This window comes from Equus asinus, chromosome 15 (genome assembly GCF_041296235.1).
Source record: "Equus asinus isolate D_3611 breed Donkey chromosome 15, EquAss-T2T_v2, whole genome shotgun sequence".
NCBI lineage: Eukaryota > Metazoa > Chordata > Mammalia > Perissodactyla > Equidae > Equus > Equus asinus.
In genome coordinates this window covers 29756499-29784497 of record NC_091804.1, presented here as the reverse complement: position 1 = coordinate 29784497, position 27999 = coordinate 29756499, and the positions used below count along the sequence as shown (strand labels likewise).

The 27999-nt window shown below is 48.4% G+C and overlaps 1 protein-coding gene across 2 annotated transcripts; it reads right to left on the bottom strand.

Moving 5' to 3' along the window:
• Nucleotides 1-1205: 1205 nt before the first annotated feature.
• LOC106835090 (lipopolysaccharide-binding protein-like) lies at nucleotides 1206-26433 on the bottom strand. Of its 2 annotated transcripts, XM_070485920.1 has the most exons (15): nucleotides 26253-26433; nucleotides 25465-25579; nucleotides 23065-23193; nucleotides 22506-22661; nucleotides 18652-18715; nucleotides 15970-16033; nucleotides 14762-14853; nucleotides 13122-13298; nucleotides 11153-11362; nucleotides 10133-10303; nucleotides 6935-7002; nucleotides 4570-4615; nucleotides 3596-3659; nucleotides 2630-2706; nucleotides 1206-1695 (listed from the first exon to the last, which is right to left on the bottom strand). In XM_070485920.1, the coding sequence occupies exons 1-15, from the start codon at nucleotides 26374-26376 to the stop codon at nucleotides 1651-1653; spliced, it is 1602 nt and encodes a 533-aa protein (XP_070342021.1). In that variant the 5' UTR covers nucleotides 26377-26433; the 3' UTR covers nucleotides 1206-1650. The 2 variants fall into 2 exon arrangements, with proteins under 2 accessions (XP_070342021.1, XP_070342020.1); XM_070485919.1 differs by lacking the exons at nucleotides 1206-1695; nucleotides 2630-2706 and having other exon boundaries at nucleotides 3277-3659; nucleotides 26253-26404.
• Between the last annotated feature and the right edge of the window lie 1566 nt (nucleotides 26434-27999).

Genomic DNA, 27999 nt, shown 5'->3' with positions numbered 1-27999 from the left:
CCCTTCATGAGTATGAGGCCCAACAGGTGTTGCACTTTAGGAAGACTTGCCCACTTGTGACACTGGCCTAGCTAACCCAGGAGTCCAGCAATCAAAGTGGCGTGCTGAGCTCTCTAAACAAGCTTGTGTCCCTCACAGCTTTCAGACAACAAACCGTTCTCGGAGGCTCGGCCTTGTCAGTCTGCATACATGTCTGCTGATATTAAAAATAAAACAGCAAGCGCACTTTCTGCCCCAGGAGAAGAGGGGTGTGTGTGTATAGTGGGCCTTTTTGATTGGAGGGGGCATGCTTCTACCCTAAAGATCCAAGAAGGCAGCCAGGGTTGTCCAATGACCTTGGCCTGGAAAATCCATGAAGAACAGGGGAGCCCATTGCTGCCCAAAGATGCAGAAACAGGAGGAGGGGCACAGGAGGAGGATGGACAGTTTCTATAGTACGTTTCTCTCAAACAGCCCATGATTAGGGCAATAGAATACATACAGTAATCTGAAGGAAAAATGATAACTTTCTTTGCTGATTAACTGAACATTCCAGGATAATTTTAAGCTCTGGTTCATTATCTTTCACTGTCCTTGCCGACCATCTCACTTCTTTGCTCTTAGGCACCTTAGATTTTCCTGGCCAAGGTCATCAGACATATCCAGCTAGTTTCCTGGGCCTTACAAGATAAAACAGAAGGCCTCTGATTTCACCATAAGTATGATATTGGTTGATGGCATAAGACAGATTTTTCTAAGTTTGAAAATTTGTCATTCTACTCCTAGTATATAAGGGATTTTTAATAATTAGGAATGGCTGATGGTGATGATGCTGATAACTGTAATTTATTGATCTAGCTTAGTATGAGCCAAGAATTGGCCAGATCGCTTTACATACTTTATTTCAATCTCTTATTTTCCCTAGGTCATGACATCAAACGACATGGACAACTAAGTTCTACATGTTGAACATGGAGCAGGATGCCTTGGGTGGCATGGCGATGGGCCGCTGCTCATGCTATTTTAAAGTTGAGGAATCTGGGGGTTTGGAGAGGTTTAGTAAATTACCGAGAGAGCTAAGAGGTGATGGAGCCACAGTTCTAAAGCAGCTCAGACTTGCTCATTATTACTCACGTGACCAGGTATGATAGGTTAGTAAATCTAATTGCAAACCAGGCTTGCATTCATGGTGTAAATCCTACCCTGTTGAGTAGTTGCCACAGAGACCAGGTTTACGGACTTTATTTAAATCTCACATTTTCCCTGTGTCATGACATCAAATGACACATACAACTAAGTTGTTCTGCATGTTGAATGTGGAGCAGGATGCTTTGGGCGACATAGAGACTTGGCACTGCTCTTGCTTTTTTCCTTTACCGAAGTTTATTCTAACGACAGACAGGTGAGGAGTCATGGTTGCGCTCTCCAGAGAAAGCCTGAGGACAGCTGCAAAGAGGGCATGTAAGGACATGGGAAGGAGGAGGAGGAGAAAGGTGGGGAAGGTGTCCCATGGTCAGGTGTGTCTTCAGATGCCACAGGCTCCCTGGTGACTAGTGTCCATGTCCTCTCGTGGGAGAGGAGGCAGAATGGCTGCCGCCTCTGGACCTCCGCAGGGGCGGGGGCCGGTCCAGCTGTGGTGTCAGCTCCTCCTCCAGCCACAGTTGCTCCTCCTCAGTCTTCAGCCTCGTTGATGTTGGCCCCCAAGAGCAGGAAGTTCTGGGAGAAAAGGCATAAAGGACACACAAGAAAGATCATTTTCTGACCTGAACAGAATAGGAGCTTCCCGAAAGGGAACCCTTTTCACCATTTACTGGGAGAGACAAGTTTTCACTCGAACCAAAAAACAAGTCATTGCAAACACCAACCCTTAGGTCTTGGAGGCCTTTGTAAAGTACTGTCCCTCTCAGCTGCCTACCCCCAGGAATTTATCCACATTTCCAGATCTTCTGATTTCTGGAAGACATCCATAGATGTCACTCTCCTCCTCCAAAATTTTTTTCTCCCAGGAGGACAGTGCACACCTGGATGCTGCCTAGTTTACTCCTCTGACATAATTATTTTATGAGGCTTTAGTTCCAGATTACTTTAGAGTAAGAACATATTATGAACAATGAAGACACTGGCAAACTAGTCCCTCTGGATTTATATCATAGAGTGCACTATGATTGTCTGTGTCGCCCCTGATAAGTTTGTTCCTCTAGAAGGCATGGTCAGTTTTCCCCAGGACCATCCCTTGCTACTGTGGGTGGGAAGGCTCGCTGGTGGCCCAGGGGGGGCCTCTCACACCACTGAGGAGATTCTAGGCTTGTTCAGGTGGCCCCTCATCAACCCAGCAGTGATGCGTCTAATCTGACCCCTTTGCACGCTCCCCTCCTGTCATACACGGCTAAAGGGCTGTGCACATTGTAGATGCTCAGTTACCATGTTTGAACTGAATCTTGGGAACTGAGCTATTCTACATGAAGCCAAGATTCCAGATAATCAAAACTTGCCATTTACACTTGAAAATTTTCAAAAAATATTTTTTTCTATAAAAATTAGGTCCAGGATGTAAGTGGGAGTCAGGGGCTCCCCCTAGTATCCACCAGCCCTAAAGCAGCCCTCCCGGGAGGTCTTAGAACTCCCCACCTAGACGCCCCTTCCCACTGACCTTGTGGATTTGGAGCTCCAAGTCGTTGAGGGATGTGTCCTTTGACAGAGGGAGCGGGAATCCCTCTTCAAGCTTTGCTGGAAGATAAAGAGCAGAGAGAGGTGGGCTGGACAGAGAAGGCTGGGGAGGTGTAAAGACACAGAACATTGCGTTTGTAGCTGGCCAGTGAGAGAGTGGGCTCTTTTGAAATGTGGTAGCTAGTGGATTCAGGGCTGATTTTATTTTGGGGGTGGGGGTGTGGGGCATGTAGAGGCAAACGCTTGGGAAGTGCAGCCTCCTCAGGAATGGACAGCCTCTTGGGCTTCTATTAGTCCCTTCGAGAGCCCTCCCTGATCCACCACCCGAAGTGGCCAGGCCTGGACCATGCAGTGTTTGTATCCAGGGACTCATCCCCGAGGACCACCATCTCTTCCACTTCTCTTTCCCAGGCCAGGTTCACAGCTCTTTGCTCTTGGTCATAAAAGGCAGATGGTGAGGCCAGTTGGAGAGGGCCCTGGCGTGGGAGGAGGCCTGCTGGGTTCTCAGGCAGCAAAGCAGTGCTCCCATCAAGGCTGCCCAGCAAGCCAGTGACCTGACCTGGCCCAGCGCCCAGGAATGCCAACTCCATGGGGCCGCCTGGAATGCTCCTCCTCCCTTGGCTTAACTCCTTGTGCTTTGGGACTCAACTTAGCCCTCACCTCCTAGACATCTAGACTGACCTCTAGGTCATGTTCAGTGCCTCCTCCTGGCTCCCAAAGCCCCCTGTGCTTCCTTCTGTTGTAGCAGCTATCAAATGGTGTCGTCATTGCCTGTTACACCTCTGCCTTCCCAACAAAGCGTGCACTCCGTGAGGGCCAGGATCATGGGTTGCCAGTACCCCAGCCAGCAGAGAAAGAGGCCCAACTTTTCGAATCAGTGAACCATCAATGCTACAGAAAGGGGAGAATTCAAGCGTTGCACGGGGCCAGCAGCAGCAGCTCTTCTTACCGTTGAGAGAGGGGTAGAGGATGTGGAACGCGTAGTAATTGAGGATGGTTTCCATCGACTGCACCTGGAGCAGGGGAGGGGCCAGAGCAAAGGGGGCAGACAGACATGAATAAAAATAAAGGTCCAAGGGAGGAACATCTGGCCCTCACCTCTGGAAACATCAACATGTCATTCCATTTGCAAAACAGAGGTTGACTGCAACTGTCACCATTCCAGAGAAACGGCTCCTTCTTCACAACCCCCCAAGCCCCAAACCTCTGCACTTCATTTTCCATTAGTGCATGCAAGCTCATTTTATGGCAAAACGTAACCTGAACTGTAATGGCACTATTTAGTGTTTCTTTATTCCACTTTGTGTGAATATTTCTAAATTTTGTTGCAGAAATATTAATGTATTTGATTATATAGTGCTGCCCCAGATCCTGCTGTGAGTGTCATATCACATAGGGTGCATGCCCCATATCACCTCTCAAGAATTCTCAGTTGTGAAACCCATCAGTCCTAAGGGCTTTGGATAAGACATTATGTACCTAGGCCACTATTATTGCCATAGTGAACCTACATGAGTGCTTACTGTGTGTGAGACATTTTGTCAAAGTGTCTTGTGAATTCATTGCCCCATTTCATATTATACCCCCCTTTTGAAGTAGATGCTATTATTATTTCCATTTTACAATCAGAGAAACAGGCTCAGAAAGGTTAAGTGATTTGCCCAAGGTCACACAGCTAGCAAGTGGCAGAGCTGGTATAAGAGCCCAGATCTATCTTCCTCCAAAGTTTATACTCTTAATGTCCATGTCCTGCCACCCTTTAGCCCTCAGCAGTGTCCTTGTTGGATGGTCAACTTTGAGGTGGAGTCTCCCATTTTCTGCAAGACAGCAGTGTATCTCTGTCTGGGACCTCGTTGCTTCTCCTGGAGCCCCATGAAGCCCTGCGTGGAGAAGACATTCCAGAAATGCTGAGAGAAAACTCACATTGACGAAACCGACGTTGGAGTGTTTCAGTTCCAGGGTCAGCCTACTGTGGGGAGAAGGAGAGAAGCACGGGTCACCCAGGCCCCGGCTGGGACTTTTTTGCAGTCACCCCAGTGGGGTGTGCAGTGCTTATGTCCAAGAACATTTCTGGTGCTGGGCACCCAAGGGTCCCTCTGCAATGTGGTGCTTGTGGGCTTAAGGCTTAAACACGCCCTGTGATTGAAGAAGTGGCTTTGTTCAAAATAGGTTTGTGGGGGGCCGGCCCCGTGGCCGAGTGGTTAAGTTCGTGCGCTCCGCTGCAGGCGGTCCAGTGTTTCGTCAGTTCGAATCCTGCGCGCGGACATGGCACTGCTCATCAAACCACGCTGAGGCGACGTCCCACATACCACAACTAGAAGGACCCACAACTAAGAATATACAACTATGGGGGCTAGCCCCGTGGCCGAGTGGTTAAGTTCGCGCGCTCCGCTGCAGGCGGCCCAGTGTTTCGTCAGTTCGAATCCTGGGCGCGGACATGGCACTGCTCATCAGACCACGCTGAGGCAGCGTCCCACATGCCACAACTAGAAGAACCCACAACGAAGAATACACAACTATGTACCGGGGGGCTTTGGGGAGAAAAAGGAAAAAAAAAAAAATAGGTTTGTGGGGCCAGCCCGGTGGTGCAGCGGTTACGTGCACACGTTCTGCTTCGGTGGCCTGGGGTTTGCTGGTTCGGATCCATGATGCGGGCATGGCACTGCTCAGCAAGCTATGCTGTAGCAGGCGTCCCACATAGAAAGTGGAGGAAGATGGGCACGGATGTTAGCTCAGGGCCAATCTTCCTCAGCAAAAAGAGGATTGGCAGTGGATGTTAGCTCAGGGCTAATCTTCCTCAAAAAAAAAAATTTTTTTTAAAAATCAAAATAGGTTTGCTGAGCATCTTTGATAACTTGAAGAAATGATGATATAAATCTTAACTGGAAGAAGTGGAATACAAAAAGTAATGCACTGTGTGTCTCCAATTATATAAAAATGTATTTTAAAAGACTGGAAGGAACTGTGAAACAATCGTGATAGTCTATGTGGCAAGGTCATGGGTGATTTGGGTTTTTTTTAATACTTTTATAATTTCCAAGTTTTTCTTGCCATGGGCATGCATTATTTTTATGATATGGGAATAGACAACAAAAATGGAAACAAGAGGCGCTACAAATGATGCTGGTATGCAGGTGGCACCTGATGGAGTGAGGAAGGGAGAATGACTTAGGGCCCCTCGATTGCTCTCACTACACAAGCTGAACCCCAGTTTCCCCCACTGACCCCCTCGAAATGCCTTCCTCTTGCCTGCTGGCCTGATCCCCTTGTCCGGGGATTCTAAGCACCCTGGACAGATCTCTCTGCCTTCTGCTCATGGGCAGAGTAGTTTTGATAATTCCTTGATAAAATCATCATGTGAGATCCTCTCAAATCCTTCTCGCTTTGCTGTCTCCTCATAGTTTAAGCCCTTGGCTGTCCTCCCCAGTACTGCAGAGACCACCCCCCAAGCCAGGTCTATGCATAAACTCAAATTCCAGGACCCCCAAAAGCCCCAAACGCTCACCATTAACTTCTCTTTTTAAAGACCTCTTAAGGAGATGTTCATTTTAACGGGGTCAGGGCATTCTATCAGCCAACAGACCTCTAACCCTGAGGCCAAGAATTAGTTCCTCTGATGAACTTGTTGCACCTGTACCTCAGCAGGGAGAAGCACCCAGAGTGGGTGAGACGTGGCACACAGGTGAGGGTTCTGGAAAGAGGACAACACCAGGGCGAGTGCCAGCCTCAGCAGGTGGTGTAGTCCCTCCTGCCCAAAGCTCGAACTCTCTCCTCGCTGACTCACTGGTTAAATCAATACTTGCCTATTGATTGGGTATCTGGGCAGTGAAGCAGCAAGCAGTGGCTTGGGGGCACCTTCAGTCCTCCGTCCAAAATCTTCTCCACTTTTCGATGTGTAATATTGACAGTTTTTCTCAATCTTATATGTAAAGTCCTTGCAAACACCATTTCGAGCCCCACCTTCTCCAATTAGGCGATCGTTCCTAAGTACCCTCTTTGCAGAAGTTCCAGCTCCTCCTACTGATGCCTTAGGGGGGAAGTGAGGAGCCCAAGGTGATAGGGGGCCTGAAGGTAACCTCTGCTACCTGGCAACTTTTCTCGGCTTCTGGCTTTTCCCCTGGGACATTGGAAATATGCCTTTTCCTGAGGGGCTCCTGGAGTAAAGAATGAGCCAGTCCCAGTGGAGATCTCTGTTTCCAAGGGTCAACCCCAGCCATTTCAGTGAAGCAGACTAGATGCTCTGATCACCCATCCCACCCCCTTTTATCCCCCACCCATGGCCTCTTACCTTACTGAGGTCAGTGAAGCAATAATCCTGCTGGAGGTCACACCGATGGTGGCAGAGATGCTGGTTCTCTAGAAAAGCAAAAGGGGATGACCCAGATTCTCAGCCCATGTAAGCATCCTGTTGGCTCCCAGTCCAGAAGACAGATCTCCAGAAAGAGACACCACAGCCAGATGTGGGACTATGGGTGAAAAGCAACTACCTAAGGATTATGGACTGAGGATGAAGGATGTTGGTGGCTCCACAGGTGACTTTAAGAAAGGTGAGCTGAGGTTTCAGAGGTCTTCCTCTTAATGGAAGCATCGAGAAGGGGGAATAAGCCCAAACTAAAGACACAGAGCATTGAAATAGGGAGACCTTCTGCCCAAAAGCATGACTGAGCTTTGGAGCAGGATACCAAGGGAAACTCAGAGAGTCCCCGAGCCCTACGGACATTTAAAGGCACCACCAACTGGCAACTGTGTTTGAAGATGGAGCCTGGCCTGCGAGGGGTGGAGCTGAACCAGGGGACTGAATCTGGAGGCCTTGTAAAGCCTGTCCCATCTATAATGGTTAGCTGTTCTACCTGAATCCACTTCCTCTTACCAGGAGGTGAGCTCTTACCTACAACTCTGAAGTGAGTGCTTGTGGTGACATCACTGAATAGCTCCACTTTGAAATATAATTGATGTCCCAGAGGCTTGTGGTGGGAAAAAGGGAAGACTATTTGTGTCACAGTCAAAGGACAGAAGGCTGGCTTCTGCTTCGGCATGGGCAAGGTCAGCATCAGTTTGAAAAGTGACCAAGAAGTATTGAAGATGGACAAGGAAAGTCCTGTGGCAGAGCCCGCTATGTGTTTACCAAGACTCACTTCCTTTGTCACCTGGGCACCCAGCTGGACTACATTTCCCAGCCTCCTTTGCAATTAGGTGTGGCCATGTGACTGAGTTCTGGCCAATAGAATGTAGGCCTAAATGATGTGTGTTGCTTCCACACCTTGTCTTGGATTTCCCAGCCTCCAGAACTGTGAGAAATAAATTTCTGTTGTTTAAGCCACCGAGTCTATGATATTTTGTTATGACAGCCCAAGCTGACTAAGACAGCCTGAAAAATATTGTACCACTCTCTTCTGGCCTCCATGGTTTCTGGTGAAAAACATGGTACCCGTGGAACAGTTTTCCCCCTACAGGTAAGGTCATTTTTTTCCTGTTTGCTTTCAAGATTTTTCCTTTGTCTTTAGTTTTTTAGAAATTTAATTATTATGTGTCTTAGCATAGATTTCTTTGGGTTTATCCTGTTTGGAGTGTGCTCAGCTTCTTGAATCTGTAGATTTATGCCTCTTGCTAAATTTGGGAAGTTTTCAGCCATTATTTCTTGGAACACTTTTTCAGCCTTCCCACTTTGCCCTCTCCTGAGACTCTGACGACATGAATGTTAGATCTTTTGTTATAGTCCCACAGGTCGCTGAGGCTCTTTTCTTTCTTTTTTCAGTCTATTTTTTCCTCTGTTGTTCAGATTGGGTAAGTTCTATTGTTTTGTCTTCTAGTTCACTTATATTTTTCTCTGTTCCACTGACATCACCCAAGCAGAGGTGTTGGGGCACCTTGTCACAACCTCATGAGAGTGGAAGTCTAGGCTCCCCAATCAGCCTTGGCGATATGGGTGGGGTAAGGGCCACATTTTTTCTCTGATGTTTGGCTGCAGTAGAGCAGTTATTTCTAAAAGTTTTCTATCTTACCAGGCTGTCCTTTTTCTGGCCCTTTGGCTAGAGAGAGGAGACTTGTTGGGGCTTTTTTTTTTTTTTTTTAAGTCTGTATTTGTTGGTATTTCTGGGTTGACTTTGTCAACCCCAAATTGGGATATGAAGGGAAAAAAGAAAACCCAGGGCACTCATCATCATGTTGTTCCCTAGATCCTAAGGTCCCTAGCTGATTTGCCTTCTTCTCTTCACCTTTGAGAGTCTTCTTATGTTTGTCTTATTTATAACGTCCAGGGTTTTTAGTTGTACTTAGCAGGAGGAATAGGGAAATGTGTATCCCCTCCATCTTCTCAGAAGTGGAAGTGCTTTGCCCATTTTTAAATTGGGTTATTTGTCATTTTTATTACTGAGTTGTAAGAGTTCTTTATATATTTTGGATACAAATCCCTTATCAGATAAATGATTTGCAGGTTTTCTCCCATTCTTCGGGTTGCCTTTTCACTGTCTTGAATGGTGTCCTTTGAAGCACAGAAGTTTTTAATTTTGATGAAATCCAATGAAGTCCAATTTATCTATTTTTAATTTTGTTGCTTGTGCTTTTGAGTCATATTTAAGAAGGCTTTGCTAACCCAAGGTCTTGAAAAATTACCAGCATATTTTTTCTGAGAGTTCTATAGTTTAAGCTCTCACATTTAGGTCTATGATATATTTGGAGTAATTTTTGTGAATGGTGTAAGGAAGGGGTCCAGTTTCATTCTTTTTCATGTCGATATCCAGTTGCCCCAGCACCATTTCTTGGAAGTCTATTCTTCTAGTTGTCTTGGTCCCTTTGTTGAAAATCAATTGACTATAAATATGGGGATTTATTTCTGGACTCTCAATTCTATTCCATTGATCTATATATCTATCCTTGTACCAGGGCCACACTATCTTGATTACTGTAGCCTTATAGTAAGTTTTGAAATAGGGAGTATGAGTTCTACAACTTTATTTTTTTCAAGATCATTTTAGCTATTCTGGGTGCCTTGAATTTACATATGAATTTTAGGATCAGTTTGTCAGCTGGCAAAAAATCCAGCTGGGATTCTGATAGGGATGGTGTTGAATCTGTAACTCACTTTGGAGAGTATTGCTATCTTAAGAGTTCTTTAGGTTTTATAGCTTCTTTAAAAAGGAAATTTGATGATTTTTATTTAAAACAATTTAAATAGGGTTATGCTTTAAATCAAACAAATTTTTATAGCGAATGTAACAGAAAGCTAAAATCTTCTAACTCAGCTGGAGTAAATGACTTATCAGGTTTCTGGCAACTCTGACAGAATATGATTTGATTAACTAGGCCCTTGGGAAGCCTGGCTGTTCAGACCAGGAATTCCAAGCCCACTTATGCCCTGGAAATCAATAGCCCCCAGCATCTGTCAGCTGTGTAGTCCCCTGGTCCTTCAGCTGAAGGAGAGCAGAGGGAGAGGCTTACATCCAGGGCCAGCATGACCCTTTGCCGCCCTGGCCAGGATCAGACTTACCACCCTGAGCTGGAAGAGTGGCTTGCGGTCGGAGGAGTTGGGTGGAAGGGCGAAGGTTTGGATGTCCATCACAGGCAAGAGGGTCACATTTCCAGGGGTGAACATCAGGAAAGGAGCTGATTCAGGTGATGTCTCAAACTCTAGCTGCATATTTGGGTACAACTTGGCCAGCTGAAGAAAGAGGGCAGAGACTCAAAGGAGGGCAGGAGACAGACAGAGGGACCCTTAGCTATACTGGGGATATGCCAGATGTGCAGAACTCCAAGGCTCAAATCTCCAAGGGCCCTAAACCAGCAGTGGAAATATCACAGGATTTTAATAGGCAGCTGTTGTGGTTGGAAAGAGCACTTTGATAAAGTGATAAAGGGGATGGGTGAGACAGCCCAATGGGCTTGCTCCCATAACAGCAGATGGTCGCCACACTGCCTGCTATGCAGTCCAGCCTGTGTTGACTAGCGTGCAAGTTTGAGGCCAGAGCTGAATTGTCTGGTTGAAGAGAGGAGACGCTGAGTGCCTTCTCCACTCTGCTCCTGCCACTTGTCAGCTAGACTCTACATAAACATCAAACACATATTGATTATTGGCCTAGCCCCAAATTATTAGCCTGCCCAACATGGCCCCATTTGTGTCCTGGAAGGAAGCTGTGTATTTATGCTGGTTGAGTTCTGTTGTCTCCCATTTGATCCTCCCTGCAACCCAGTGGGGCAGGTACTATTGTCCATATGGCAAATGAGGAAAGTGAAGACCAATGAGATTGAGTTCCCAAGAGAGAAAACAGAAGACCCCAGATTCAAACCCAGCCAATCTGAATCCACATTCTGCGTCTTTATGCCACAAGGAGTCAGAAATGATGGGAATTTTGTACAAAAAAAATTAATTTAGTAACTTTTATCCTTCCCCACTGCTCTAATAGGTAAGGTGTCTGCCTGGAGAAAGTTGATGCACAGCTCATCCATGTCCAAATGCCGTCTCCACATGTGGCTGAGGACAAGGGCTTGTGGTGAGTGGGCAGAGGCTTACCTGAGGAATCAGGGCCCGGAATGAGTTGGTGTTCAGGGCGATGGAAGAGTCCAGGGGGATCTGCAGCAGGAGAAGTAGGAAGCTACTCGCGAAGCAGGACACAGTAGCAGTCAGGGATGTGGACTTTGAGGTCTGACAGCTTGAGTTCAAGTACTGCTTCCGCCACTTTTTAGCTGACTCATTGTTGGCCAGCTTTGTCAGGCTCTTCAGCTGTAAAATGGGGATGGTAATAATAGCACTTATGGTCCAGGGTGTGAGAGGATTAAATGAAATACATGGGTCAAGCGCCAAGTGTGGTGCCTGGAACATGGTAAGTACTTAATGAATGTCTGTTATTGTTATTTATTATTTCTCAGGATGCTCCCCCAAAGGGCCAATGAGAGCCGAGAGCCTCCACAATCTGGATTTAACGTGCTTCCAGAGATGGCTTCACCCAGACTCCTTTGCCAGCAGTCTCTCATGGTGCCATTCTCTACCCACCCCTAGGACTTGCTCATCTTTCAGATGGTGAGCCCTGCTGACACCTGTTCAAAGCCCACCTTCCTCCATCTCCCCTCCTCAGGATCCCCACTCTTTACCTGGGCTGCTCCTATAGCACTTGTCATAGTGCTTGGCTATGGAGGGGCGCCGCTCAGACCTGCCTGCAAGGGGATCAGCTGCGAGGAGGGCAGTTGGCTCACGGCCCCCTGCCGCCTCCCATTCGGGCCCCACTCCATTCACGCTGGCAGCCCCCAGCCCCCGACTGAGCAGGGCAGGGGCAGTGGAGCTGGAGAATTTTGTCAGAGCGCTGCCGGGATTCCAGGTGGTCAATTAAGACAATGAGCAAACTGAAAGTCACAATTAAGCCTTTATTCACTTACTGCCGTAGCGTAAGCAAGAGGCTTGACTGGAAAGGGCGCTGCCCCCCAGTGTCCCATTTTTCCTGGTGACATGGCACCTGCGAGGGGCAGATGGGGGATCATTTATTGCCAAGGGGGCCCTGAACAAAAGGCTCTTGCTGTTTTATGGACCCAGGGGTGGAGGGGGCAGAGAAAGGGAGAGGCCAGGAGTGGAAAAGCACTGAGTACCACACCAGACTGGAGAAGACTGTCTTCAAGGCCCCCACTGAGGGATGTCAGCAGAGGCACCTGGACATGTCTCAGCTGAGGCTCCCCCCTCCCCATCCATAAGGAGGCTTCTGAACGGAGGTGTCTAGCTAGGAACGCGGATATGCATAAGAGCATGGCCATCCCAGGGGTGGCTGGGGGGCTGGGCCTGAGCCCCTAGCTGCATCTCCCGCAGAGGCTGTCAAGCCCCGGCCATGCACCAAGCCTGGTCCGGCGAGACTGCCAGGGAAGCTTTGTAACTGCTCGTGGTCGGCTCTGAAAGACCACACGCAGGCTTGTAGCCTGGAGGGGTCTTCTCCAATCTCCGCCTGACATGGCCCTGCTCTAATAAGCAGGCTTTGCTCTGGGGCTCCCTGTCAGCTCGCCTGAGACTTTCTCGGAGCTACGCAGGAGCACTTCTCCGACCGCGCCTGCCTTCCTGCCCTCTCTCCCTTCCCGCGCAGCAGCCCTGCATCACAGTCTGAGGGCCCGCCCCAGCTCTCCTCCTTCTCTCCTTTACGCATCATGGGCGTTTCCTAATAAATCTCTTACAAGTCTAGTGTCGTCTTGGCATCCACTTCTCAGAGGACCTGATATGACCAGACACCAGAGTCTGTCTTACTTTTTAAAGTACTACTAATAACAGCTAATATGTATTATGTGTCACTGAGTTCTACAATCTCTCATACAATCCCTGGGGAATAGGCACGATTGGGGTCCATGTGCACAGACAGGGAAACTGAGGTACAGCTTGGATCTGAACCCATGTTTGACAGACTCCAAATTCCACCTTTTCCTCTGGCTCCTTAGAGCACACAGCGGGTCTACAGTCCCACATGCCGCTTTCTCCTGGCACCTCCAGCCCCCTCCCCTCCCCGACTCACGTGCTCATTTTGGATGATGAACTTCATGCGCCCAGCCTGGTGGTAAACCCTACTGGCCGTGTTGAAGACGAAATCAGAGACTGCAAAGTAGATCATGCGGTCATGCTCCTGGGGCAGCCTGATGGGCGGAGCATCGAAGGGGACTGGAGAGTGCCAGCTTCGGCCAAAGAACTCACCCTGGAGACAGAAGGACCTATCAGTCACCCAAGGTTCCTCGAGAGACGGTGTCAGGCAGAGGCGTCCAGAGCCTGCCTGGGGGAGGCCGCCTGTGCCCGGGCCGGTGGCTGGGTTGGTGGTTCTTCTCTAGGATGTGCGGCCAGGGATCCTGAAAGATTCCTTTTGGCCAACAACATCTAGGCCCTGACAGCTTCCTGAAATCCCCCATTATAGTCGTCGCTGTGGATGGGGAGGTGCATCCTCTGTCTCCCAGGCTCAGGGCGCAGGAGAGGAAGCCCAGCCCGGGGGGGGGGAAAGCATGGACTCCAGAGCCTAACTGTTCGGGTTTGAATCCTGGTCTGCCACTTCCTAGCTCTGGGACCGTGGGCAAGTCGCCAACTTCCTTGTGCCTCAATTTTCTCACCTGTAAAATGGGGATGATGCTAATGGTTTCTACTTCAGAGAGGAGGTATGACATTTAAATAGGTTAATATTTGTACAAATACTCAGAACAGCGTCTGGCACAGAGTAAGAGCATATAAGCACTAGTTAAATAAAATTGGAGGAAAGTAGCGCTCCAGGGCCTGGCTTAACCCACAGGAGAGTTGTGGAAGAGAGGAATCAAGAGGGGGTGTACTGGTCTCCCATTGCTGCTGTTAGAAATAACCATAACCTCAGTGGCTTAGAACAACACAGAGTTATTTTCTTCCATTTCTGGAGGCCCTTTGGGGGCTTCAAGGGCAAATCTGCTTCCTGCCATCTGCACACCTTGGCTCGTGGCCCCTTCATCACGTCACCCTCACCTCTTGCTTCGCTGCAGCCTCTTGCTTCCGTGGTCACACTGCTCTGCCCCTTATCTCCTGCTGCCCTTTTATAAGGAGCCCTGTGATTGCAATGAGCCTAGCAGGATAATCCAGGACAATCTTGCCATCTCAAGATCCTTAATTTAACCAAACCTGCAAAGTCCCTTTTGCCTTATAAGGTAACATTTACAGATCCCTAGGATTAGGACATGGACATTTTAGGGAGCCATCCTTCAGTCTACTATTGGGGGTGAGACAGGTAGTAATAACAGTGCCACCTCACACGTGTCCTATGTGCCAGGCACTTGCTGAGCACTTTATACACATCTCACTTAATTCCTACAGCAACTTTACCAGGTAAGACTATTATTATTCCAATTCAATAGAGGCTCAGAGAGGTTAAGTAATTCTCCCAAGTTTCCCCAGCACTTAAGTGGTAGAGCCAGGATTTGAACTCATGGCTTCTAGACTCCTGACAGATTTACCACGTTGGCTCAGAGATCCTGTCTGAGGTGTTGCTCTGCAGTGCTAAGTACCACAAATGCCCACTGAGGGCACTGGCCAGGGATGTGGACTGACAGGCAGATGGACTGGAGAAGGAGGGCAGAAGCTGACTCTGGGAGATAGAGTTGATTTTCTGCCAACCCTCAGCTCTACAGCCCTTTTGCCACAGCCCCTTACCTTGAAGGGTGTGTCCAGGCATTGGGAGGTCACCTGGGGAGCTCCTACTAAGCTGTAGTCAATGCCAGCTACCTGGTCAATCATCGAGGTGACTATGGAATAGGAAAGAAACAGCATTATGAACAGGGTGGCCAAACACAGTTGTACCAGCTGTGTACTGCATAACTCCAGGGAGCTCCTTTCACATGAACTGTAGCCTTTGGAGAATGGAAATGGGGCTGGGACTGATCCATGCTGCCTTCCGTCACAAAGAGAGTTTATCCACTCATTCATTCATGCAACATTTATTGAGCCCCTGCTATATGCCAGGCGCAGTGCAATGGGCTGATAAAATTCTGAGTGAGATAGTCAAAGTCCCTGTCCTCATGGGGCTGACAGTCCAGAGGGGGAAAAAAATAGTCAAATACTTGAGAAAATAAGTACAAAATTGCAACTCTGTTAGCGTAAGTCTGTAGGATGATGCCAGCCATAGAACAGGGGCAGAGTCGGGGGAGGGAACTTGATTTGGACAGGGACACAGACGAGGGGTTGCCTGGGCTGAGATCTGAAGGAGGAGTAGATGGTGATTGGGCGAAGTGGGGGTGGATGTGGGGGAAGGACATTCCTGGCCGAGGGAACAACATGTGCGAAGATCTTGCAGCAGTGAGGAGCATGGCACAGCAGAGGAACTAACAGGGACCAGAGTGGCTGGCCGAGTTGCCCCCAAGAGGAAGCTGGGGACAGCAGTGTGGTGCGGCGGTCAGGGCCAGACCACACAAGGCCTTGGCACCCACAGCTGGGCTCGGTATTCTGAGGAGTCTTTGATGGGTTTCAAGGAGAGGGGGAGGCCTGACCTGATGTGAGACTGTGAAAGGGCCCCATGGCAGCCAGAGGGGCAGGGCTGGAGGGCCCCCAGCTCCGCACAGGGGGCTCAGAGCACCCGTGTTTTGTTAAAGCCGGCAGTCTGGAGCCAACACACTGGACGCTCTGCCATCCCCTGCCCACCGCGAGCTCCTAGCAGCTTTCTGAGTCAGCGCCCTGCAGTGCCTTACTCCCCCTCCAGAGAGCAGACCCCAAGAGAGGAGTCAGCCCATGTCCAGCTCTAGGATGGAGAGATGCTCCATGGGGAAAATTCTTTCAGGGCTCTCGGGAGACCATGGTGATGGTGCCAGCGGTCCCGGGTACCAGGGCATCTTTCTGCACCCAGAGGAGGGAGAGGGGCTCCAAACCTGGCAGAGTTCGGAGGTAGGGCTCCAGGCGTGAGGTCGTCGACATCCTCACCATTTCACAGATCTGCCGAAAGTGGGTGAGAAAGCCAGGTGAGTCCTCCTCCGCCTCTCTCCTTGGCAATGCCCCCACCCCCATCCCCACCATCACTCCAGGAACCTGGGTTATATCCCCCCCACCCCCCAGTGGAGGTAGGTGTGTGAGGGGAGGGAGAGTATGGTGAAAAGGGAGAAGAGACCACAATCCCATCAACACACAGCACTTGGTCACTGTCCCATCTGGAGTGGCCTCTCACACAGGTGGGCCCTGCTTAAGTTCCTAGACTTTTCTGGAATCCACATTAAAAGTGGATGGTGGTCAATCGGCACTGCCATAGGGTCTGCTATTGTCATGGTCCTCAGTTCAATGTCTCAGTGGCTCAGTGGCAGGTGGTGTATTTATTAAAGAGCAGAGGGGACAAAGCAGAAGAGTGTCTAGGTGCAGGAGGCAGGTTGTGAATCGGCGGCTCCACCCCACCATCCTCAGTCCCTTTGTGTCCGTCCTCTTCCTGCTTGGGTTCCTTGCCGCCTGGGAATGAGGGATCTGTAAAGAGCGTGGTGCCTGGTCTGCAGCAGTACCGATTAGGGCCACCAGAGGGCCCCAAAGCAGAGCCACAAGGGGGGGTCCCCGGGAATTTCCTTCCTCTGTCAGCCACCAGCCTAGTCCCCCATAAATCAAGAATTCTAGACTCTTGGTGGTGAACATGATGCAGTCCATATAGAAAATGAAACATAATAATGTACAACTGAAATTTACACAATGTTATAAACCAATGTGACCTCGATAAAATAATATAAAGTAAAAAAAAAAAAAAAAAAAAAGGAATTCCGGCTGGGGAGATCTCAGAAGCCCCTAGTCCACAATTTCCTGACTTCAGCTGTTCCTATGACTTTGCCTTTCTCATCTATTAATAGACTTAAAATTTTCTTTATGCCAAGTGGCCTTTTAAAAATTACATATGTTTAGCAAAAAATACAGAAACTTTATATCACTTCTGTCAATGGGAAACTGGTATCCCTTGGCATAAACAGAAAGTGACTGGGAAAAAGAATACGAGGAATTGGAAAAATGCTCTGGAAGTCTGGCTAGACACTGTTGTCTAGTTGGATAATGCTCCCTTTCTGTGAAACAAAAGTGTTCAGGATACATTGGCCCCAAACTGCTTCCCCTTTGATGTGAGAAGAAAGAAAAAGGACTGACAGGGAATCACTTGTTTGCTCCATCATCCTGCATGACGTAATACTGACACTTTGCATCACTTAAAATCAACTCTCCTTTGGGGGAAGTTTCTCACTTTGGGAACCATTGTTTTGTTCAAACTCCAAGGCAGCCTGGGTCAGGTGGGCCCGACCTGGCCTCTCCTGGACCACAGAGGAAGAGCAGCGCTACCCAGGCAGCCAGCCCTTCTGGGGCCTGAATCTGCCCACCCCAGGTCCTTTGGTCAGAGGTCCTCTTTCTGCAGAGCCACTCAGGGCTTTGCACTCACGGCTCCGTGGAGGCCAAAGTCATTGACCACATCCTCTGAAACTGTCCATTCCTTGGGCTCAGCCTCTCTGGCATCAGCCCCATTCTCCTTTGGACACATGCCTCTGGCCTCAGCACAGGGATATTGGGCAATGAAAATAACCTAGCCCCATTTACCCAGCTCTTCCTCTGTACCAGTTGATGCCTGTGTATATGACATAATGGTATATACACCATATGGTATATATGTCATATGTGTATATGTCATATGGTCCTCACAACAACCCTGCAAGGTAGATGCTATGATTACTCCTATTTTGTAGACAAGAATCCTAAGCCTCAGAAAGGTTAAGTCAGTTAACCGAGGCCTCAGAGCCAGCAAAGTGGCAGAGCTGGGGCTTAATCCTAAAGTGTCTGATTGCAGAGCTCATGCACTCAACAGGGAAGACTCAAGGAGGCAAAATCCAGGTGGGAAATGACACTGAAACAGTAATGATAGTGACTGCTCTGAATACCCGCTGTGTACCAGGCCCTCTATGTTATCTAATCAAATCCTCACCAACACCCTTCAAGGTAGGGGTCATTGTCCCCATTTTACAAATGAGGAGACAGAGGCTCTGAGGGAATCCATCAAGTTGCCCAAAGATACACAGAGGGGAAATGGAAAAGCCACCTCTTTGCCTTCAAGACCAGGGCTTTTTCCAGACGTGAGAGATCCTGACAGCCAACCCCACGACTGTTCTCAATATGGTGCATTTGGGGGGCAGGGGGAATCTGATTGTTTAAGAAACATTTTCTTCTCCTCAAGGTGAGAAAGATATCCTAGATTTTCTCCTAAAAAGTTTTAGATTTGTTTTGGTATTTAAATCCTTAGAACACCTGGAGTAGATTTTTGTGTATGGTGTGAGGGAGGGGTCCAAAGTCACTTCTCCATATCTCCCTAATATTACCTACAACTAGATATCAAACACTGTGTCAGTTCCAAATGCCAGTTCAGCATATGTGGTCACACAAACTGGAGAAAGCCTTGAAGTTTGCCTTTGCACCATGAATGAGGAAGGTTTTGCTAAGCAAATTCAAATGACAACATACTTAAGAGACAAGGCTGTTGTCCAAATCTCAAATACGTACATGCCAAAGATCCTTGTGTTAACTACGGATCTGATGATTCTTTTGTTTACCTTTTGTTCCAAGATATTTTTGAAATAGATTTCCATAATTCCATGGAAGAAGTTCTGGATCCGGCTGTAGAAAAGAGGAAAGAGGGTCAGGACCCACTTTGTGATTAACTGAGACTCCCAAGAGGAGGGCTATCCATGAATCTGACCTTTCCTCATGTTATCCCAAGATGGGACTGAGCCATTTAAATTTAATCCAAGGGAGGGTGACCCATTGTATTCTCCCGAATCAGAAATGTAAGTTGGGATGTTAACTATGGACATCTCTGATTTTAACTTCTCCAGCAGCCTTTCCTTTCTTCAAACCCACTTCTTCTCCATTTCCAGTCCTTGTGGTTCAGTGGGACTAACCCTACGCCTACTCCCAGGTCTAAGGGTGGGTCCTAGACCTTGGCTCAGCCAATAAGAGTCCATAATGCTTGGTCCAGGGATGGGCATGTGACCCCACATTGGCCAATGAGAGCTTTTCCCAGCCCCTGCCCCCTCCCATGTTGTATGGGAAGGCTGTTCCCACTTGCTGAGATGGCAGCACTAATGGCCAGGGAAGCCTGGAGCTGCTTGCCACCATCTTTGCCACTCTAAGGATGGAGGACCCTGCCTGAGAAAGAAGCAGACCTAAGGGACAGAGAGATTCCTGGTGACATGAGTCAAACTCCTGGATCCAGACACAGCTTTGGATTCATTCCATGCACTTTTCAGGCATATGTGAGCCAGTCAAGTCCATTCTTAAGGCCGAAATGTCTGAGTTGAATTTTTTTTAAATTTTTTTTTAAATATTTTATTTTGTCCTCTTTCTCCCCAAAGCCCCCCGGTACATAGTTGTATATTCTTTGTTGTGGGTCCTTCTAGTTGTGGCATGTGGGACGCTGCCTCAGCGTGGTTTGATGAGCAGTGCCATGTCCGCACCCAGGATTCGAACCAACGAAACACTGGGCCACCTGCTGCGGAGTGCGCGAACTTAACCACTCGGCCACGGGGCCAGCCGCTGAGTTGAATTTTTGTAACTTGCAACTTAAAGGAGGCTGGCGAATTTAGAGGTCAGAAGTCTTGAGGGCTGTTTGGGAAGGGGGAAAAGGTGGACAGAGAGGATAGGAGTGGATATGAACAGACTGTGCAGAAAAAAGGAAGTATGTGACGCAAATACATATAAAGATGCTCAACATTACAACAAGATAAACACTGATTAAAACCAAGATACCCTCAGCTTTCAGAGTGGCAAAAAGCTAAACCTTTGGTAACACACCGTGTTAGTGACAGTGAGAGGAAACAGACGCTTTCACACCCTGCTAGTGGGAGCAGAAACTGCAAACCCCTGGAGGGCAGTTTGTTGGTATGTATTAAAATCACAAACTGCACACATGACTTTAAGAATTCATCCTGTAATTCATTTGCCCAGGTGCAAAATGATACTATGCACGAGGTTATCCTTCGCAGCACCGTTTGCAGCAGCCCAAGACTGGAAGAAAATACCCCAACGAAAAGTCTATCAACAGATGCCTAATTATATACGTTTTAGTGTCTTCATATAATGGGATCCTTTAAAAAGGAAACTCTTGTGTTCTGATGTGGAAGGGCTCATAAATACATTGGTAGTTGAGAACAGCCAGAGAAATAATAGTGAATATAGCACACTACCACATGTGTAAAAAATAAAAGAGAAAAATATCCAAGTGTGCAGGCATAGACTTGCTCAGGAAGGATACGTGAGAAACTGTTAACGTTGGCTGCTTCCACCAAGGAGAACTGGCCGGAGTGGGGGGGGATGGGGGGGGCGACCAGAGTGGAGAGGGATTTTTTTCATTCTGTTCCCTTTTGCACTTTTTGAATTTTGAACTATACAGATGAATTACCCACTCGAAAACATTTAAATTTCTTTAAGGTATAAGAAGGGGAATAAAGGCCTATTCTTTTTTTTTTTTTTGAGGAAGATTAGCCCTCAGCTAACTGCTGCCAATCCTCCTCTTTTTGCTGAGGAAGACTGGCCCTAAGCTAACATCCATGCCCATCTTCCTCTACTTTATTTGTGGGACGCCTACCACAGCATGGCGTGCCAAGTGGTGCCATGTCCACACCCGGGACCCAAACCGGTGATCCCCGGGCTGCCCAAGCGGAACGTGCGAACTTAATCGCTGCGCCACCAGGCCGGCCCCAAGGCCTATTCTTTATACCCTCCAAAGTCCACCAAACAACTTACCTGGAAGTTTAGCAATTAGTCACTCACTCACTCATTCATTCAACAAACATTTACTGAGCCCCTCCTACGGGTCAAGCACCGAGTTAGCTGCTGAGGGGTCTCTGGGGGGTAACCTCATGGAGCTCACAATGTGAGTCTAACCCCTTCAGGTGGAGCTGCCCACAGAGAGCCTCTCCCAGCCACAGCCCCCGCTCTGTGAGAATGTGGCCCAGAACAGGGCCTTCCACCCTGTGTTCTCGTCTGGGGGGTCACCGTGAGAGGTGGTGGGAAATCAGTGAACTAAGCTGGTGGAATTACTTCCAGGAAAATCTTTTCTCCCATAAAGTTTTCTTTGCCATTCAATGCTTGCTGATTGAAAGATTGGTGATGCAGATTATGAATGTGTGTGCCATAAATTCATGAGGGAACTTCAGACACAAGCGCTTCCTGGGGTTCTGCAGAAAGCATCCTGAACTTTCTGGGGCTCCGTCCCCTGAGATAGCCTGGGACTCATAGTTCAGCTGAACCTTGGCCCCTGGGTGGGCCTGAGGGACACTGGCTGTAGAGACCATGGCTGAGGGCCTGACACCTGTGGTTGGGATGCCGCTTCCAGAAAAGCTTGCCCCCTCCGACATCTATGGGTACCCCTCCAACAACGAGTCAAGGTCTAAAGACTGAAGCAGTAAGAGACTTTCCGTGGGTCACAGACTGCACAAAGTTAGCCTGGACTGTTCCTCCTCTTGTTGCCCAAATTCAATCCCACCTCCTAAATACGCCTAGGAGCATCCTTTCCCCACCTCCACTGCCACTGGCTGCCGGGGGCATCATCGTCTCTCCCCTGGACATCTGCCTCTGCCTCCTCTCCGCCTCCCTCTGTCCAATCTGCCCTCTTTAATCTCTTCTAAAGGAAGTGATCTTTCAAAAAAGCAAATCTGATTATATCACTGCCCTTCTTAAAATTCTCCAAAGGCTTCCCACTGCCTAACTTTAAAACAAAGACTAGAGTTTGGCTCCTGCCCACTCCCTTCAATTCTTCTAATTACTTACTTCCCCTCCAGGTACACTGACCTTCTTTTACCCTCCGGAAAGCACAGGCTTTTTTATGCCTCAGGATCTTTGCACATGCTTCTCCTTTTGCTAGAAAAACTCTCTCCTCCTCCCCGTTTGCTAGAATTCAAGGCTAGTTTCAGATATCATTTCCTTGAAGACACTGTCCCTGCTCCAAGGCTAGGTAAGTCCCTAAAGAGTGCCACTCACCCCGGAGACTGCCATCATTCATTGAGATTCCCCGAGCATCCCCTCCAGGCCAGTCACTGTGGTATGCTGGGTTGCCATTAAAGACAATCTTGCCCTCGAGTAAGCGAACTTTTTCTTAAAGAGCCAGAAAGTAAATGATTTTGGCCTTGCACGCCATATGGTCTCTGTTGCAACCACTCAACAGGGCTGTCATAGTGCTGGAGCAGCCAGAGACAAAATGTAAGCGAACGAGTGTGGCTGTGCGCTAGTGGGACTGTATTTACAGAAACAGACGGTAGCTGCATGTGGCCTGCAGGCCTCAGTTCACTGACCTCTGATCTTGATGGATTTTAAATCTTGCCCTTATGCCCCATCAGGGACGTCCCCTGGGTGATCTGGATGCCGAAGCAGCTCTGACAATCTCCAGCAAGTGTATGGGGTCACTTACCTTAGGGGTCCAGAGATGTTAATGTCGATGCCGTCAATGGAGCTGTCACAGTGGACCACAGAGGCAGTGGGTCGTCCAGACGGGTCCTTGCCCAAGTTCAAGGAAACTGAGATGGAAATGCCATCCACACTCAGACCAAAAGTACCATTTAGGATGCTGGTTGGGAGAAATGAGAAGCAGATGGTGTATAACCAGTCACCTCCAGGAAGAGGAGCCAGAAGAACGCAGACTCAGATCTGCCTTCCGGTTCCCCACTGACCAGCTGTGTGTCCTGTCTCAGCCTCAACTTACCATTAGCGCAAATAGCCAGTGTTTATTGAGTATTTGCTATGTAAATACTATCTGCTAAATGCCTTGCAGCTGCTATTGTATTAAATCCACAGCTGCATCCGTGAAGTGGGTTATTATTAGCCCATTTTACAGATAATAAAACTGAGGATTAGGGATAGTCAGATCTGGGTCCTTTATAGACTGGGCATTTGAGAACCCAGAAAGCCTGGGGTGGGAGGACAAGCCCTTGCCCAAAGCTGAGAGACATTCCAAGCCAAGGACTACTCACACGAAAGCCGTCGTCACCTTCCAGTTCCCGCTGACCGACACGTAGTTATTGAAGAGGGAGGCGCGGACACCCCGCCCTGGGCGAAGACTGAGATCCGAGTTCCTGAGCTCCAAGCTCTGGATCCTCAGGCTGGGCGAGGAAGGCAGACCATCAAACCCAGACAAACCAGGGGCACACCAGTCCTCTGAATGAGACCCCTCCCACGTGTCACACTCTCTTTCAAATGTATTGACCTAAACCACCCAGGACGAACAAACCATCTCCTTCACATGCTTCAAGGTCTGATCAGACTCTGCCTCCTCCAGGAAGACTTCCCCAGCCTTCCAAGACCGAAGACCTTCCTCTCGCCTTTGACACCCACCCCCATTCGCTGCTCCTGTCCATCCTGCTCACTCCACCTTCAACATCGCGAGGACCCTGTGAGCTGGCTGTGCATTGTGTCCTGTCCCTGCAGCTGGGGCCAGGGCTCCTCCAGGAACCAGCTTCCCCTCTGGGCTCCCCACGCTTCAGATACAAATAAGGGCTCACGATATAGATAGGAGATCACCCGCTGGTCACCTGTGGGTCATATTTATGATACATAGACTATAGATATGCTTTTCTTTTCCTACAGCATTTAAAAAAATTTGAATCAGTTGCCAACATTTTAAAATTGGGGAATTTCACCCTAAAAATGTGAAGGAAAAAAGACCTAAATTTCTGGCTTCTCTTGAAAAAATCAAAAGACAATAATCATGTTCCCTTACAGCATCAATCAACTGCAGGTGAGTAGCAGCTGCCTCCTTTAAATGGGGCAGGTGCCCTCCAGGTAAACATCGCGCTGGTCATTCTCGCATTTGCTCTCAGGTCCATTCCCTGCCATTCCCTTGCTCTGACCTATATTGGATGGGACTGCCCTGTACAAACTACATTTCCCAGGATCCTTTGCCACTGGCTTCTAGTTAGGATTGGCCAATGGGAAGCACTGGGGGGAGGTGAGTGAATAGGAAAAGGGGAGAAGACAGGGGATGCCTCAGATTGTGTCTTTGACAGTGGCTCCATTTCTGTGTTGGGACCAGCTCCTGCCAGACAACCCCTTCCTTTATGATCCTAGCTGCCACCCTGGAGGGACTGGCTCCTGTGGTCTGTTGACCCCTCCTCCCCTTCTTACCTCTCCAGCTCTAGGGATGTTAGAGACTCTTCGTTGTTACTAATTTCTGGGTTGCTTCGCCACTCCCTCTTTTGCTTTTCAGTTCTTCTAACACCTTTGAAGCAAATTCCCTATATTAAATCCCCTCCATTGGTGTTCCTGGTGTGGGTTCTGCTTTCTTGGCTGGTCCCTGATGGACCAGCATGCTCATCTACGTTACCCACTCCCTTGTGACCATTTGGGTTTGTGGCTCTTGTCAGATCCACTCTCATTACTTCACTCAACATTCACTGAGATCCTGCTCTGTCAGACCTGGTTCTAGGCACAGAGGCGACAGAGATTCAAAACTCAGTCCCTCCCCTTGAGGAGTTCACAGTTGGTGGCAAATCTGGATGTGCTAACAGACCACAGGAACCTGCTGTGAAAAATAGGTGCAAGGGGTGCTCTAAGGCTGTGGGAAGGCATTGCCCTCTAAGAGGCGTGGCCTGGATATCTGTGTGTGTGTGTGTGTGTGTGTGTGTGTGTGTGTGTTTTCAAATTTAAAATAGCTCTTCTTTGACTACTGACTTCAGGAAATTGTCTGAGATTTGGAAAGGATTCCAAGAAGCAGCCTTTTCTATCAGTGATAGATAATTCATCCCCAGTGACCTATTCTGGACACTGAGGAGGCCGGAAGGAAAATCCATGCAACTAAAGAATGGACGAAAAAAGAGTAAGGGGTGAGGGCTTTAAGACTGAATGTGTACAAGCTGGAGGGAGATTAAGATCAGTTAAGTCTTATGGGGAGGGTGACGAGGACCAGGGCTTGTCACCAGGAACCAGGAGGTCCTCTGCTTTATTCCTCACTGGGGATATGTGTGGATGCTACCCTCAAGGGGTATTCTGCAAATAATATGTGACTAGGTTCCAGAAAGACTTAAAGTCCTGGATTACAGACCCTTACCATGTTCTGGAGGGATGGATGGTATGTCTCAAGCAGGTCCCTAATCTGGGCAATTAAGAGAGTAGCCAGGAGTCCTTGGCAGAGCAAAAATCCAGGGATAATCTCTGCAGGACTGACGTAGGGGCTGGTGAATCATTTCTAAGTGTCTCCCTCCCATCCTGATGATTCAAGAAACACATAGAACCTTCCAGAAAACCCCACAAGAGCTGGTCATGATCCCTCTGCCATTAGTCCAAGTGATGGTCCCAAGTTTATGGCCCTCCCCCATGACCCCAGGCCCCCATTCTTCCTCCTCTGCTGCCCCTGTGGTAGAGAACAGAGACCTCACCCGTTAGACTCGTAGCTCACTCTTCCAAACCAACCGACTTGGAAGCTTCCTAAGAAATCAGGGACCTCGATGGCTGACAGCTCCTTCTGCAGGGCGGCTGCTACACGTTCGTGGACTGCAGGCAAACAGAGGGAGTCAGCTCGTTCAGTGGAACGTAGCTAAGTGTAACCGTTGAGTGGCTGGGCTTTGTGATAACGTGAACTGGGATCGAATTCAGGATTTGCCGCTTACTATTGATAGAATCCCAAGCAAACCTCTTAAATTCCCTGAGCCTCAGTTCCCCCATCTGTAAAATGGTAATAATAATGGTGATGCCAACCGGAGCCTGAGAATTAAATTAGATCATTAACTCAAAATGTCAGATAAATGACAATCATTGTTATTTATTCATTCCACAAGACCGTGGAAACGGTGGTGGAATACAGCGGGGCTTTTGAGGCATCATTTAGTTCAGTGTGGTCAAACCGTAGGGTTTCCACTATTGCTTGAGCCATATGTTAACAATGCAGGTTCCCAGGCCCAGCTTCGGTCAATCTTCAGTGGATCTCTAGAATCTGTATTTATTTGTCTGAGCAGTTCTCATGCAGGTGGTCTACAGACCACCCTGGGAAAAATGCCGATCTAGTCCTATCTTTAGCCTCTGATAGTTAAGATGAGGAAACCGAAGCCCAGGGGTGACATAGCCAAAGTTTCTAAGACAGGGAGTGGCAGAACCCGAGCCTGTCCTGGTTACCAAAGCACTCTGGTGGGCAACAATGGGCGCTGTAGGAATGATCAAACCCCCTTACCATATTTCAGGCCTTTTCTGGTGATCCTGGCCACCAACCCAGGATTCGATGCCCCTTCTCCAAACCTGGCGACCTCTGCCAGCAGCAGTAGGACCACTACCACACAGTATAGTCTGGCCATCATCACGTCCTCAGCTCCTTCCTGGGCAGAGTCTCTTTGTAAGAGCCCGCCTTACTGAAGGTGACAGCAGAGGCTGAGATGCTTATAAACACAGGGGCCAGATGAGGAAATGAGCCAGCTGGGAGGAAGGGCGGGGAAGATTCAAGGCTTTGGGGCAGCCCAATTTCCAGCAACTTGAGATGGGGAGAAGGTTGCTTGTGAAGCCATTTGAGGTTTATTTCTGGTCTGAGAGTAGCGGAAGTGGTGCCACAAGCTCCAACCTCTTCTTCTTCCAAGCACTGGTACCCAAGGAGCCTCCTGACAACGCCGTTCTCTAGCCGAACACCCTCCATTCATCCCCTGTTGTCTGCAGACTGAACTCTCAGCACCCAGCCTGGCAGTGAAGGCCATCACAGCTTGGCTGCAATGAAGCTCTCCAACTGGACCTTCCACGGTCCGAGCCTGCCCAAGCCTGCCTGCACTGTGGCTCTGCTGAAACCCGCTGTCCTCCACTCCCATCGTGCAAGACCATCTGGGGCCAGGCCACAACCATGACGAGTGGGTTCTGCAGCTCTACGCTCCAGATGCTTTCGGATTTTCTCTTGCCTATATTCTCTTAGTAAAGTCAATCAACTTTATTAAAGTATAATTTAGATGCAATAGAATGCACACATTTTAAGTATACAGTTCAATGAGCCTTAACACATGTAGACAGCTGTGTGACCACATCGTAGTCAAGATAAAAACACTTCCATCACCCCAAGAAGTTCGCTGGTACCTCTTCCCAATCTCCTTCCCCACCTCTCATCCCACAAAACCACTGATCTGCTTTTTGTTCCCATGGATTCATTTTGTCTGTTCTAGAACTTCATATAAATGGAATCATCCAGTATGTTCTTTTCTGACTGGCTGCTTTCATGCAGCATTGTGTTTTCGAGACTAATCCATGTTGTTTTGCATATCAACAATTCATTCCTTTTTATTGCTGAGTAGTATTCCACACAGTAGCTAGAACGATCCTTTTATTTGTATTGTATTTTTAATTTTCTTCAAATAGGAAATACATTTACATGGTTCAAACATCAAACAGTAATAAAAAGATGTATAGTGAAAAATCTTGCTCTCTTCCCTCGTTTGCATCTTCCCAGTTCCTCTCTCCTCCCCATCAAATTAACAAAAAATTCTCCTGGGATAAGCGCTAGGAGACATGGAAGGTACTTTGAGAGCTTACATTCTAGGGCTTATGGGAGCACAGAGAGGGAGCCATTAAGACAGTAGAGGTGCTCGAGCTTGGTTTTGAAGTATGTGTAGGACTTTGGCAAACAGACATAGAGAGGGAAGTTATCCTAGGCAGAGAGGACAGCGTAAGCTAAGGCATGGAAACCTGAGAGAGCAATGCACATTCTGGAAGGCACAAGGAATTGTGGGAGAGTAAGGGGTGAGGGCTGGGGATGGAGGAGAGAGTGGCGGAAGAGGAGACACAAACCCATCCTTGTTGAAGTACGAACATGGGATAGTTCTAATTTTCCAGTGAGAGATACTCCCTATGCTGTGTTAAAGTCTCCTTTTTCCCTGGAGAGGGGGCTCCCCTCATGACATCTCAGTCCTGATTCGAACGGTTCAGTCATGTTTGGTTTAATTTTCGAC

Bases quoted from the DNA above. Each gene is read 5' to 3' on its own strand.
- LOC106835090 (XM_070485919.1), bottom strand. From the start codon at position 26,376: ATGATGGCCAGACTATACTGTGTGGTAGTGGTCCTACTGCTGCTGGCA. The intron at 10,304-11,152 runs GTAAGCCTCTGC...CTCTTTCTTCAG, and splicing joins TCCGGGCCCTGATTCCTCAG to CTGGCCAAGTTGTACCCAAA. The intron at 3,660-4,569 runs GTGAGTTTTCTC...CCCCTGCTCCAG, and splicing joins CCAACGTCGGTTTCGTCAAT to GTGCAGTCGATGGAAACCAT.